The following is a 15784-nucleotide window of genomic DNA, read 5'->3' as shown; positions in this document are numbered from 1 at the left end:
GAATCCGCCTGCAATGCAGGAGACCTGGGTTTGATCCCTGGGTTGAGAAGATCCCCTGGAGGAGGGCATGACAGCCCACTCCACTATTCTTGCCTGGAAGATCCCCAGAAACAGAGGAGCCTGGCGGACTACAGTTTGTGGGGTCTCAAAGAGTCAGACACAACTGAGTGGCTAAGCACTAGCACACAGAGATTGGTAGACTATTGGAAGCAGGAGTGGAAGCTTGATTGTTGATGCTTACTGGAGTGAGGCTGTGGTTGACTGGCTGCCTTGCAGAAGCAAGGGACTGTCATTGATTGGCTGACTTAGAGGCATGGCTACTGGGCAAAGCAGTTACTGTTTGATTAGGACAGGTTTGAAGTAATTCTGTGATTACTTGCTTATGGCTTGGAACAAGAGCTAAAGAACAGGCAGTGTTTCCTTTTCTTAATGGAGCACAGAAACTTCTTTTATTCTCAACATCTCCTGTTTCTGATAGCTGTATTAGAATCTAATTTAAAATCTTTACTCAGTAGGCAGTCAGGAATCATGAGTGTTTTTAAGCAGAGAAGTGACTGATGAGATCGTTCGTAGACTTGTAAAAGGTGGATTATAGAGGAGAAGAGAAAGTCCAGGAAATGGGTTAGAAGGCTGTTGAAAATGCTAAACTTAAGAACGTTCTGAGGTGTAGCCTTAACAGGAGAGGAAACCAGACTTTATGTTGCATTAACATCTTCCTTTTCCTTCCCTGTTACCTCTCTCTCTCCCTCTCATCAAGTGAAAAATTAACATCTATGCCAAGGAAGAATTACTAGTGAATATCAAGATTGTCCTAATTACTAAATCAGGAATAACTTAAAAGCAATTAATTTGAGGAAAGAATGCTTTGCTTTCTGACCATTTTCTTGGTTCTCTTAGATAATTAAGTTGAAAGCTGAAGCCCGACTGGACCTACTAAAGCAGATTGGTGTTTCTGTCGACACATGGCTAAAGAGTGCAATGAACCAAGTGATGGAAGAACTGGAAAATGAGCGATGGGCCCGCCTTCCTGCAGTGACTAATAATGGAGCCTTACACTCGGTACAGTTTCTCTTGAATATGATGGGCTAACTTCACTAAAGGATGCTCTTCTATGACTGTGTAACCAAACTTGATAATAGCCAAAATTTTAAAGAAAAAGTAGTGGATTTTCTAATGGTTTGTGGTTTTTTCCTTTAGTCTATCACTAATTGAGTTAAACTTAGTGTAGGAAAGAGAGAAGAAAAGAATAGTACTTTTTAAAATGTGCATTATATAGTGATAAAATATTATCACTAGTAGGTTTATCATTATCCCATTCATAAAAGTAGGTATATTTCTTATCCAGAGGTAGCAGGATAAAAATTTTACTCTAATGTTTCCAGAGTTTTCAGAGGTCTTCTTCAGTGTAAATGAAAATAAACATCCGGAGCATTGTGAACAGTGTTGAAGAAGGGAAAGGAACACAGTCTATGACAGTCTGTTCAGTTCACAAGGACTGTCACACTCTGCTCACAGTCTCTTTCATCAGGGAGACAGTGTTACAGGTACAGATTTATGAATAAGGCCAGAACTCAAGCTTAAGTTTTCTTACTACAGGTTCAGAGTGTTCTCCACCCTGATGGCATCCAGTTCAACCATGGTTTTTCATCCTGGAAATCTGAGTATCCGAAAAGTTCAGTGATTTGCCTGATACTACATAGGTGGATACATAATGCCTTGCTGGTCAAACTATTTTTTCCTGCTACCTCCCTACCCATTGTTCTCTCTCATCTAGTTTATTTCCATATGGCATTTATTACAATCTATATTTGTCTTCTTGTTTCATTTATCATCTGTCTTCTTCCCTGAAATGTAATTTCCATGCCTACCTGGTTCACTGTTCTTCACAGCAAAGTGTCTGGCACATATCAGTACTCAGTAAATGTCTGTTGAAGGACAAAGTGAATGAATCAACAAATAAATGGAATAGTGTGTGTGCTCAGTTTCTCAGTCATGTCTGACTCTGCAACCCCCTAGAGTGTAGCCCGCCAGGCTTCTCTGTCTATGGAATTTTCCAAGCAAGAATAGTGGAGTGCGTTGCCATTTCTTACTCCAGGGGATCTTCCCAACTCAGAGATCAAACCTATGTCTCTTTGTCTCCTGCAGTGGCAGGTGGATTCCTTACCTCTGCACCACCTGGGAAGCCCAGATGGCATAGTAGCAAACTAAAACTCTAATCTCCTGACTTTCCACTATATCCATAGTGCCTCTTCAATATTTGTGCCCTTCAGATAAAAGGAATCGAGCTAGAGAAAGTGGCCATAGTTTAAGAACATTCCTGGAAGTTTTGTCAGTTTTTTCACATGGCATTCTGACTTTCTAATGAGAATATGCTTGTACATTTAAAAAAGATTGTGAGTGCATGTGCATTTTAAAGAAAAGCAATCTACTGAAGGTTTATTTTTATTTCACTATTAATGGTAATCCAGCTGGGGAAAATAAGTACATATCACCTACTTGACTTTGGGGTTAAAAGAACTTACCTTGTTTCAAATACAACAGAGTTGCTCTGTCTCATGGAATGTCTCTTCCCATTGCATCTTTTAAAAGCCACAACTTCCATCTAATTCACATTATTCTGTTTAACAAAACTTACAGTGATAACAAATTCCAGATACATTCTTGCTTTTGGCTTCTTCAGCAGTACTTACTGTTGGCAACTTATCAACCCCATGGTTTTCCTCAGACTAGCATCTTTTCTAACTCTATCAACTAGGCATGCACTTATCCCTGTGTGCCCACTTCCTGGGCAAATTGGAGATGAACAAGACTTGGTGTTTCTCCTCAACAAGCTTACAAACTGGTAGAGCAGACAGACTTCTATGGATCTTAATGATATATGGAAGTGTATGACTGAACTATTGTGTAGCAAACTTGAAATTGATAACTCCTAACTCCTCAGCACATATTGGAAAAAGTCTCTGGATTTCAGAAATTCTAAGATACCCTCCAGCTCCAAAATCTCATGGTTTTGTAAAATTGTATCAGAAAAACTTAACATACCTCATTTTATTGCAATTCACTTTATTGCGCTCACCAACAATTGCATTTTTTAACAAATTAAGGGTTTCCTTTTTCATTTTGGAGAAGGAAATGGCAACCCACTCCAGTACTCTTGCCTTGAAAATCCCATGGACGGAGGAGCTTGGTGCAGGCTGTCCATGGGGTCGCAAAGAGTCGGGCACGACTGAGAGACTTCACTTTCTTTTTTTCTTTTTTCATTTTACATTTGTTATGGTGATCTGTGATTAGCAATCTGTGATGTTACCACTGTAACATTTTGGGGCACCACAAATCCCGTCTGTTAATTGATAAATGTTTATGTGTTCTGACTGCTTCCCTGACTAGCCATTCCTCTGTCTCTCTCCGTCTCTTCTGGCCTCCCTATTCCCAGAGATGCAACCATATTGAAATTAGGCTGATTAATAATCTATAGAGTGGTCAGGTGAAAGGGAGAGTTGCACATCTCTCAGTCTGAATCAAAAGCTAGAAATGATTAAGCTTAATGAGAAAGGAACATCAAAAGCCAACAGAGGCCAAAAGCTAGACCTCTTGAGCCAAACATTTGGCCATGTTATGAATGCAAATGAAAAGTTCTTAAGGGAAATGAAAAGTACTACTCCAGTGAATATGTGAATGATAAGAAAGAAAAAAAGCTTTATTGCTGGTAGCAAGGAAGTCTTAGTGGTCTGGATAGATGATCAAACCAGCCACAACATTCCATTAAGCCAAAGCTTAATCCAGAGCAAGGCCCTAACTGTTTTCAGTTCTATGAAGGCTGAAAGAAGTAAGGAAGCTGTAAAAAGAAAAGTTGGAAGCTAGCAGAGGTTGGTTCATGAAGTTTAAGGAAAGAAACTGTCTTTGTAACATAAAAGTGCAAGGTAAAGCAGCAAATGCTGATGTGGAAGCTACAGCAGATTATCCAGAAGATCTAGTTGAGATCATTAATGAAGGTGGTCACACTGAAAAACAGATTTTCAATGTAGACAAAATAGCTTCGCCATGGGAAAAGATGTCACCTAGGACTTACATAGATAGAGAGAAGGCAATGCCTGGCTTCAAAGCTTCGAAGCACAGGCTGACTGTTTGGTTAGGGGCTAAGGAAGCTGGTGACTTTAAGTTGAAGCCGGTGCTCATTTACCATTCTGAAAATTCTAGGGACTTCAAGAATTATGCTAAATCTACTCTGCTATTCTCTGTAAATGGAACAAAACCTGGATGACAGTGTATCACTTTACAACCTGACTTTATGAATATTTTACACCCACTGTTTAAGATCTACTACATAGTCTTCCCTGGTGGCTCAGTGGTAAAGAATCTGCCCTGCCAGTGCAGGAGACAGGGGTTTGATCCTTAGTTCAGGAAGATGCCACATGCCACAGAGCAGCTAAGCCTGTGAGCCACAACTGCTGAGCCCACGTGCTGCAGCTACTGAAACCTGCGCCCCTGGAGCCTGTGCTCTGCAACAAGAGAAGCCACCGCAATGCAAAGCCCTCCCACTGCGGCTAGAGAGCAGCCCCTGCTGCCACAACTAGAGAAAAGCCCATGCAGCAACAAAGACCCAGCACAGCCAAAAACATAAATACATTTTTTTTTAATTGAAAAGATCTACTACTCAGAAAAAGATTCCTTTGTAAATATTACTGTTCATTGGCAATGCACCTGGTCACCCAAGAGCTCTGATAGAGATGTACAGTTAGATTCATGTTTTCATACCTGCTAATACAATATCCCATGGATCAAGGAGTAATTTTGATGTTCAGGTCTAATGACTTAAGATACATATTTCAGAAGTCTGTAGTTGCCTTTGATAGTGATTCTTCTGATGGCTCTAGGCAGAGTAAGTTGAAAACCTTTTGGAAAGGATTCACCATTCTAGATGCCACTTAGAACACTCATGATTCATGGGAAGAGGTCAAAATATCAATATGAACAGGACTTTGGAAGTTGATTCCAACCCTCATGGATGACTTAGAGGGATTCAAGAATTCAGTGGAGGAAGTAATGCAAGAGTAGCAGTAATAGCAAGAGATCTAGAACTAGAAGTGGAGCCTCAAGATGTGACTGATTGCTGCAATCATGTAATAAAACTTTAATGGATTAAGAGTTACTTCCTATGTATGAGCAACGAAAGTGGTTTCTTGAGATGGAATATACTCCTGGTGAAGATGTGAAGATTGCTCATGTAACAACAAAAGGTTTAGACTATTACATGAACTTAGTTGATAAATCAGGGTTTAAGAGGATTGCCTCCAGTTTTGAAAGAAGTTTTACTTTGGGTAAAATGCTATCAAATAGCTTTGCATGCTACAGAGAAATAGTTCATGAGAGGAAGAGTCGATCAATGCCACAAACTTCAGTGTTATCCCATTTTAAGAAACTGCCATGGACACCCCAGCTTTCAGCAGCTACCACCTTGATCAGTCAGCATCCATCAACATCGAAGCAAGACCTTTTTACCAGCAAAAAGATTATGACTCACTGAAGACTCAAATGATGGCATTTTTTGGCTATAAAGTATTTCTTAGTTAAGGTATATAAATTTTTTAGACATAGTATTGCATGCTTAATAACTACAGTATAATGTAAACATAGATTTATGTGCACAGAGATCAAACCAGTCAATCCTAAAGGAAATCAGTCCTGAATATTCACTGGAAGGACTGATGCTGGAGCTGAAGCTCCAATACTTTGGTCACCTGATGCACAGAACTGACTCATTGGAAAAGACCCTGATGCTGGGAAAGATTGAAGGCAGGAGGAGAAGGGCACGACAGAGGATGAGATGGTTGGATGGCGTCACTGACTAGATGGACCTGAGTTTGAGCGAGCTCCAGGAGTTGGTGATGGACAGGGAAGCCTGATGTTCTGCTGTCCATGGGGTCACAAAAAGTCATACATGACTAAGCGACTGAACTGAACTGACTTTATTGTGGTGGTCTGAAACCAAACCCACAATATCTCCAAGGTATGCTTATACCAGCTAGAAAAATGGGAGACAAGGAAATGTCTTCATCAAGGAAATGTCATTTGGGATAGTCTTTAAAGAAATTTAACAAGAGATAAAGGAAGACATCTGAGTATGAAGGAAGGAAATGAAGGAGATATCCCTAGTATAGTGTCTGGCAGTGAGTGGTACAGACTGGTTGTAAGTGTTGAATAAATCAGATATTTTTGACAACTGTCCCAAAACATCAGCTCATCTAGAGACATGTCATATCCTCTGTGAAAGCAGCATTTTGCAATCCCATTCCACTCTTTCTTCCCTCTAGTTGCTCTTACAGAACATGTGTTTTCTCAGTTTCAGCTGAGGGATGTGTTTTATGGATGCTCTAGTATCAGTATAAATAAGGGAAAGATGTAAGCATAACATAGTTTAATGAAGTCCCAATATTTATTTAACCTGATTTTAAATGACAACCCTGAAATAACTTGGAGGAATTTGTAGCTCTTCACACTGACAGCTAGCTGGAGAGGAACAGAGAGTAGAAATACACATCGGGGTCCAAATTATTTCTTCCATTACAGATGCCAGCAAAAGCATTAATCATCAGGTTTGGAATTCCCTTTCGTCTGGAAAACATAGTTAATAGTACTATTAGACATTACTAGTGTAAAGTGCCCTATAGAGATAAATATTTTTAAAACGTATGTTGTTTACCTTATAGAATAAGGAAGGGACTATACCTTCTTGAGTATTAACTCTTTGCCTTCTGTATTATGCTGTGGTACAGAATATAGGAATAGGAAGGGGGAAAAAATCACAATATAGCAATATTTTTTAATGGAGAGCATTCTGCTGGTATAATTATTCAGTTGATGGTTAATCAGACCCTGCATACAGTCTCCTATGATTGGATTCCTGCCAGTGACCCAGTCACCCCTTCTGTCACTTTATCCCTTCTCATTTTCTTGCCTTCTCTTACTCAGAAACCCATACCCAGTTTAAAACCTAATTTTGAAATTATATTAATTTTAGAATAGAAAAATTATATAACTAGATAACAAAAAATTAGGAAGTATGGCAGAGAAGAAAATAAAAAGAGCTCCATCCTTATAACAACACTGTTAGCAACTTAATTGAATTCCTTCCTCTTTCTACTCTTCCTTTTTTGAACACCTTTATCATAATAAGGTTAATTTTGGATATTTTTATCTAACATTCCATATTGATGGATGACCTTCATAATCATCCTTTTCATGTCTGTGTAATATCCCATCAGGAATGCATTTACTTAACTCTTTGTGGTTAGTATTTGGCTTGCCTCCACATAGTCTAAATAACACTCTTTAATAAAAACATTTTTACACATTTTTTCATACTGGGGATTTTTTTTCTGTAAGTTAGAATCTTAGAATTACTGAGTCAGAGATTCTTAGTTTGAGGTTGGTTTATTTTTGTTCTTTCTGTCTGTTCTTTTTTCCTCTCTAGATTTCCAGACTGTAGCTGACAGTGTTTACATGACTTCCTTGTTTTCAACCACTTCCCCCAACTACTGTGCCAAGGCATCCTGACATCTACTCTGTTGGGAAGCATCCCTAAGTATATGAGCATTTCACAGAGTTGCATAGAAATAAATTCTAGGTCTGTTCATTATGAAGATCATGCTCAGTATGTGTTTGGAAGGCAAGAGTAAAGATTTTAAACCTTTAGGATGCTAATTTGGTTCTCATCTGCCTCAGTAATGCCTTATAGTCCTTGCATCCAATGGGCTTTGTTTTTATAACACAGAAACCTGTTTGTTGACTTGAGCTAAATCCCAAAGAAATGAACAATGGATTTTCATGATGAGAGAAATGTAAACTATAGAAAATAATGGAACACACCTACAAAAATCTTCAGTTGCTTTTTTATTTACAGTATTTCCAGATGGGCATTCACCTTTTTACTGGACTAAACTCCATACTCAAAATGTCCACACTTTTAATGAAACTGACATTTCAGGTTCCCAGTAGGATCAGTTTAGTTCAATTCAGTAAGCATGTATTGAGCCACCACTGCTCATGAGACCCTTTGCCAGGGGCTGGAAATTATCTAGCTGCATATAATGGCTGTTGGGTTGGCGTCCACAGATCAAGAGAACCAGTGTCACTTACTGACAGCCAAGACCAAAGATGGGCATTGAAAAGCTGGAGCATTTCACTTCTATGAGAAGTATCTCTAGCCGTGTTATGTTCTTTGACTTTCTCCATAGCCATAACAAGTAAAGTGCTTGACACAGGTCCTTACACATGATACATGTTCAAAAATATTAATCTGAACTTTAAGCAGTTTATTCCAGTTCTACCAACTAACTAAGCTAAAAATACTACCAAAAAGAGGTTATTCACTTTGATAAATCATCTATTCTGTACCAAGTACCATGTCAGGCACATTCATATATTATTTTAATTAATAATCACAACCATCCTGAATGTATTTACAGATGAGAAGATAGACTGAGAAGAATTAACTATCTTGCCCAGCAGCACGCAGCTAGTAAGTGGAGAGAGCTGGGATTAGAACCCAAATATGTCTGCCTCTAAAGCCCTGCTTTTTCTCTCACTCCTTAGATGACTCTTTATTCCTCTAACCTTTTTCGTGATTCATTTCAATTGCTGTATCTTTTCTTTTTTCATTTCTTGTTTTAAGCATCTGGTGAATTATCGACTGCCCTATTTTGATGTAGTTAATGGTCTTATAGCATCTTCAAGTACTGTGCAACCAGTTGTCATTAAAATTCCCAAGCTTTATTATTCTTAACAGTTTTACTGAAGTATAATTGAAATACAGTAGATTATACATATTTTAAAACATACACTTTGTTTGACCTCTTTCATACAGCATAATTATTTTGAGTAGCATCCATGTTGTTACATGTCAGTCTTTTAATTGCTGAGTTATATTCTGTTGTATGAATATACCACAAAATTTGTTTATTCATTCACTCTGATGATGGGCATTTGAGTTGTTTGGGGTGCTTTCAAGTAAAACTGCTATGACTGTATGTTTTAGCTGGGTCATATAGTGGCTATGTGTTTAACATTTTGAGTAACTCTCAGGTTATTTTCCAAGGTGGTTGTACCATTTTACATTCCTATCAATGGAGTGCTAGTGTTCCAGTTGTTCCACTACCTTGCCAATAGCTAGTATGGTCACTCTTTCTAACTTTAGATATTTTAATAGGTGCGCAGTAGTGTATCATTATAGTTTTAATTTGCATTTCACTAATAATGTTGAGCATCTTTTCAGATGCTTGTTTTACACATGTATATCTTCTTCAGTGAACTATCCATTCAGATCTTTCAAGTATATTTCATTAGGTGGTTTGTTCTCTTTTTATTGTATTTTGAGAATTCTTTTTATACTCTGGATACAAATCTTTTATCAGATAGATGATTTATGTAATTTTCTCCGAGTCTGTGGCTTGTCTTTTCATTTTCTTAACAGTATCTTTCAAAGAGCAGAAATTTTTTGGTTGAAGTCCAACTTTCTTTTTTTTCTCTTTCATGGACCATGCTGTGATATAACTAGGAAACCTTTGTCCAACCCAAAGTCATAAAGATTTTCTTGTATGTTTTATAATTTTAGGTTTTACATATAAGTTTGTGATTGTATGAGTTAAGAAGAGTGAGTACAATTCTTTTTTCTTGTTTTTGTTTAAAAGACTGTCATTTCTCTACTGAAATGCCTTTACATCTTTGTCAACAATCAACTAACCATATATGTATGGGTCTATATTTGGACTTCCTATTCTGTTTCATTGATCCATTTGCCTCGCTTGATGACAGTGCTGCTGTGTCCTAATTATTGTAACTTTTAAGTCCGAAAGTCAGGTAAAAACTTCCACCTTTCTTCCTTTTCAAAATTGTTTTGGATATTCTCATTCCTTTGCTTTTCCATATGAATTTTCAAATCAGTTTTCTACCAGAAAAAGCTACCAGAATTTTTTCATTAGGATTACAGCGAATTTGTAGATCAGCTTGAAGATATTTGATATCATAACAATATTGAGTCTTTCAATTGTCTTTCATTTCTCTAAGCAGTGTTTGATAGTTTTCAGTGTGTAGGTGTTGCACATCTTTTGTCAGACTTATCTCTAGTTCATAGTTTTTGATGCTGTCCTAATAGTTTTTATTCCAACTTCTGATTGTTCATTACTAACGTATAGAAATACAATTGATTTTTGTATATTAATTTTGTATCCTACAACATTGCTAAACTCATTCATTAGTTTTTTTTAAATGTAGGTCTTCTATGTAGATAATCATGTAACCTGTATACAAAGACAGTTTTACTTCTTCCTTTCCAATTCAAAATGCCTCACATCTCCTTCTATGCTTACTTCCCCCCTACCCTTATTGTAACAGCTCCAGTGTCCAGTACACTGCTTGAATAGAAGTGGTGAGAACCAACAGGATGTTCTTGCGTTGTTCCCAAACTTAGGGAGAAGGCGTAGTCTTTCACCGTTAAGTATGATGTTCATGGTAGGATTTTTGTAGATGCCCTTTCCCATGTCAAGGAAGTTTCCTCCATTTTTGTTTAGTTTACTGATAGGAATGGATGTTGAAGTGACGTGTTAGTTGCTCAATCCTGTCTGACTCCTTGCAACCCCACGAGCTGTAGCCCGCTAGGCTTCTCTGTCTGTGGGACTCTCCAGGCAAGAATGCTGGGCCGAATTGCCATTCCCTTCTCCAGAGGATCTTCCTGACTCAGGGATCGAACCCCACTCTCCTACATTGCAGGCAGATTCTTGATCATTTGAGTTACAGGGAAGTCCTAAATATTAAATGATTTTTCTTATTAGTTTGTTAATATGGTGAAGTTCACTGATGATTTTTCATATATTAACTTGCAACTTTGCATTCCTGATGAACTATTATCCTTTTTATATATTGATTAGAATTGATTTGTTAAAATTTTGATCAGCATTTTATATGTCTGATTATGGCAGATACTTTATTAGTCTATAGTTTTCTTAAACTGTTTTTGTCTGATTTGGGAATAATGCTTGTCTCATAAAATAATTTGAATCCCTTCCTCTTCAATTTTCTGGAAGCCTATGTAGAATTTTTTTCTTCCTTATATGTTTAGTAGAACTCACCAGATCCTGGACCTGGAGGGGAGTTTTGTGGGAGTTTTTTATTAAGCAACAAAACTCAATTTCTTTAATAGAGATAGGGTTCTTCAACTTAGTCTTCTTGAATGGACTTTGACCAGTTGTGTCTTTCAAAGAGTTTGTTGGTTTCATGTAAGTTGCCACATTTATTGGCATAAAGTCGTTCATAATATTTTTTATTATTTGATTGTCTGGAGGATCTGTAGTGATATCACTTCTACTCCTTGATGTTGGTTATTTGTTTCTCCTTTTTTTTCCCCTTGATCATCCTACTAGAGGTTTATAAATTTGATGTATCGTCACCAAAAAACAAAACAGCTTTTGATTTCATTGACTTTTTTCCCTGTTTTTTTTTTTTTATTGATTTCTGCTCTCATTTTTTTTATTATTTCCTTTTCCTGATTAATTTGGACTTAATTTGCTGTTTCCTAATATTTTTAACATGGAAGCTGAGGTCACTGATGTGAGACTTTACTTCTTTTTCAGTATAGGCATGTCATACTAAACATTTCCCACTACATGTTGCTTAAGCACCACCACACAAACTCAGATACATTGTGTTATTATTTCCATTCAATTTTAAATATTTTCTAATTGGCCTTTTAATTTCTTCTTTGTTTCATGGGTTGTTTAAAAGTATTATTGAGTTTCCAAATATTTGGGAATCTTACAGATACCTTTCTGTTAATGACATAATTTATTTCCACTGTGGTCCGATAACGTACTTGAATCATTTTTAATTTATCAAGACTTGTTTTGTGGCCCATTATATGATATATATCAATAAATCTTCCAAGTGTACTTGAAAAGAAAACATAATCTGCTATTGTTAGGTGTTATCTTTTACAAATGTCAGTTAAATTGGTTTGTAGTGTTGTTCAAGTCTTCCACATCCTTACGGATTTTCTAATTTCTCTGCTTGATGCCCTGTGCCTTGTGAGGTTTTCTGCTCTGTTAAGAGGGAACAGGAAATATTCCCAGGCCTATGTGAATGCTGAGGATGGTCCCCTCTAATCCTTTGAGGGGTTCTATCAGTGGCTTTGGGTAGTTCTTGATGTACATGTGCTTATCAGTACTTAGCTGAAGACTTAAGGAGGACCCTCTGTAGATTTCCAGAGTTGTCTCTATGCCTTTCTCTTTGCTTCACTAATGTGCAAACCCTAGCCACTTTGGCCTTCCTGAAGTCCCAGTTTCGTGTCTTCAATTCCAGTAGATCACCAACCTCTTCCTGGGTTCCCTCCTGCTGTATCTCATCTTGGAAACTTTTTTCAGATAGTAGGTTGGGGAAATTGTTTGTTTCCCGCAAGGATCACTGTTCTTCATCACATAATGTCGTGTCTTGAAAACTGTTCTTTTGTAAATTTTGAACAGTTTTTTAGCTGTGTCTGGAAGGTTTAAACCTGGTCCCTGAAACTCCATCTTGCCTGGAAACAGAAATCCATTTGGCTGATATTTTCAACATCATCTTTTATAATATACCTGTGTTGTATGGAATGATGTTCACTGTGATCACTTTTCTGTCTAGATGGAATTCAGAGGTTCTCCTAGCCACTTACAGGGAGCTGTCTTCCTCTAAGCTGGATATCACCAGATATTTTTTTTTAATCTATCTTCTCCTTTCCTCATAAAAACAACAATTATGTATTAAGTGTCTCCTTTGTACCAAGCATATATTAAGGGTTTAAGTGTTGCCTCACTTAATCCTCATGATAACTTTGTTAAGAAGTAATTGTCTTCATTATAGAGATGAGGTAATTGAAGTTGAGAAATCAAATAATTTGCCCAAGGTCATACAGCAAGTAAATGGCATAGTCAGCATTCATACCCAAGTCTGTCAGATCCATAAAGCTGATGAAGCCCTTCAGAGGTAATTTGCTGAGTATGAGGTCAGCTACTAAAACCAACTCAGTAAGGTTCTTCTTATCTGCCGTTGCAATAAGAGTAAGCATTTTACAACATCCCAGAAAGGAAAATTATTAGTACCACTGGAAAGAATAGTTTTGATTAAAATTCTGTCAGGTGACAGGAAGGAAAAGGGATAAGTGAGCAGTTAAGAAACAGGAAGAATGTGCTTTTAGAAATGCTAGGTCAAGAAAACATTGCAACAGTTTAAAAAACAAAAAAAAAAGGAAATATTGCAACAGTTAAGTTACAGAAGGTGGAAGAGGAAAAAGGAAGAAGCTGTCCTGAGATGACATACTTTGGAAAACTGCAAGAGCAGTGCAAAAGCATGTAGCAGTGACCCCTGCTGCCGTCACTGCAACCTTCCATTCCCTTCTGTGAGAATCAAAAAATGAATTCAAAATAAAGAAGAAAGAAAGAATGCTTAGTATCAGATAACATTGCCAAGATGAAACATTTTGAATTGATTCCCAGTGCCAAAACACAGTACATATTAACATTCCTTACGCTGTATTTTTGGAATCTCGCTCTACCCACATTGGCTTTAATTTTGTTATGGATGTATGGGTGTTTTGTTTTGCTTTTTGTGCCCACAGTTGTCTGTAACCTTTTCTAGAATATAAAGTCATCTTCCAAGTATATGTAAATGTGTTTGTTAGTTTGAGGGCTTCCCAAGTGGCGCTAGTTGTAAAGAACCTGCCTGCCAATGCAGGAGAGTAAGAGGGTTCAATGCCTGGGTCGGAAGATACCCTGGAAAAGGGCATGGCCACCCACTCCAGTATTCTTGCCTGGAGAATCCCATGGACAGAGATCTGCTCTGACCTCGAGTCACTCCACACTCCCAGGGCTGTCTGTGCACTAGCGTTTGGGTATGCTTACCTCCCACTTTAGGTTGTGAACTCCTGCAAAGCAGACTGTGTCCTTCATTTCATATCTCAGAGCCTAGCTTAGTGTTCAGCATTTAGTAGGTGTTTGATATTTTAATTAATTCTTCTACCATAAGGCCCATTTCTGACTGCCCATTCCTTATATCCTTACTGTGTAAACCTTAATGCCTTTGTGTGTTTGAACATTGGGAAAAGTAGCCAAATAAGTGTTTGTATGTAGCTAGAAACCAAGAAACCTTTGAGCTTATTTTGTTTCTTCTTTGCTGGATTTTTAATTTAAAAAGTAAAACTTACTTTTTGTTTATAGTTCAGAGGTATATAGAACAAGCCAGTCTCCTATGTTCTCCAGTCTTAGTCCTTCTTACTCTGCCTACCTCTGTCAGATGTTTATACTCATTTAAGTGTTATTTGCATTTTAATGTAATAGACAATACTCTAGATAAATACATTTTTACACTTAATACCATTTTAATTAATATATGCCTTTTAGCTATGGGCAGTAATATACCTTGAAACTGGATTTATTTTCATTTATTTTCCTTGAAATTACATTTCAAAAGAAACTGTGCCCTTTTCTGTGGCAAAATATATGAAACATAAACTTCATCATTTAAACCATTTTAAAATACAAAGTCCAGTAGCATTAAGTGCATTTTTTTGTGCAACCATTAACCATCATCATTTCCAGAACTCTTTTTATCTTGCAAAAAGTGAAACTCTATACCTATAAGTTAAACAGTAGCTCCCCACTCCCCCAGGGCCTAAATCCCTGACAACCAGCATTCTGCGTTCTGTCTCTATAAACTTGACTACTCTAGGTAGTTCATATAAGTAGAATCATGCAGTATTTATCTTCTTTGTGACTGGCTTATTTCATTTAATATTAATGCCCTTAGGGTTCACCCATGCTGTAGTATGTGTCAGAATGGCCTTCCTTTTTAAAGCTAAGTAATATTCTGCTGTCCTATACCGCAGTTTGTTCATCCAACCATGTCAGTGGATGCTTGGGTTGCTTCCACCTTGTGACTATTGTGACTAATGCTGCTGTCAACATTGGTATACAAATATCTGTTCACATCCCTGCTTTCAAAGTCTTTTGGGAAAAATAATTGAAAGAATAGAATAGAAATTAAAATTGAAGAGCACTGGGAGTACAGAAGTGAAATTGCTGGATTATACAGTAATTCTATGTTAAACTTTTTTAAGGAACCATCATAGCATTTTTCCAAAGCAGCTACACCGTGTTACATTCCTACCAGCAGAGCACACATGCTCTAATTTATCTGTATCTTTTTTTTTTTAAGTAATTTTATTTATTTATTGTTTTTGACTGTGCTGGGTCTTCATTGCTGTGCAGGTGTTTTTTTTTTTTTTTTTTCAAGGAGGTACCAGTGTACGTTTAAACCAGCCATAGATGAAAACCTGTTTCTCTACCTCATTGGTTCAGTTCAGTCGCTCAGTCGTGTCCAACTCTTTGCAACCCCATGAATCGCAGCACGCCAGGCCTCCCTGTCCATCACCAACTCCCGGAGTTCACCCAAACTCATGTGCGTCAAGTCGGTGATGCCATTCAGCCATCTCATCCTCTGTCGTCCCCTTCTCCTCCTGCCCCCAAATCCCTCCCAGTATCAGGGTCTCTTCCAATGAGTCAACTCTTCACATGAGGTGGCCAAAGTACTGGAGTTTCAGCTTTAGTATCATTCCTTCCAAAGAAATCCCAGGACTGGTCTCCTTTAGGATGGACTGATTGGATCTCCTTGCAGCCCAAGGTGTTGGTAGCATTTAGAAATCTTTTTAATGTTTGCTAATATGATCAGTTTAAAATAGTAAGAGGCCTTCATTAGTCAGTATTTAACT

The 15784-nt window shown here is 37.6% G+C and overlaps 1 protein-coding gene across 2 annotated transcripts in view; it reads left to right on the top strand.

The window, feature by feature from the left end:
- Positions 1–15784, top strand: part of FCHSD2 (FCH and double SH3 domains 2) — a 240119-nt gene that overhangs the window by 211180 nt on the left and 13155 nt on the right. For both annotated transcript variants that reach the window (XM_040258786.1, XM_040258787.1), the window contains exon 13: positions 898–1059. In XM_040258786.1, coding sequence (XP_040114720.1) covers positions 898–1059 — 162 coding nt within the window. The remainder of the gene's footprint in view (positions 1–897; positions 1060–15784) is intronic.

The sequence above is a fragment of the Oryx dammah genome, unplaced genomic scaffold (assembly GCF_014754425.2).
Source record: "Oryx dammah isolate SB20612 unplaced genomic scaffold, SCBI_Odam_1.1 HiC_scaffold_17, whole genome shotgun sequence".
Taxonomy (NCBI): Eukaryota; Metazoa; Chordata; class Mammalia; order Artiodactyla; family Bovidae; genus Oryx; species Oryx dammah.
This window is presented reverse-complemented; position numbering and strand designations above follow the sequence as displayed.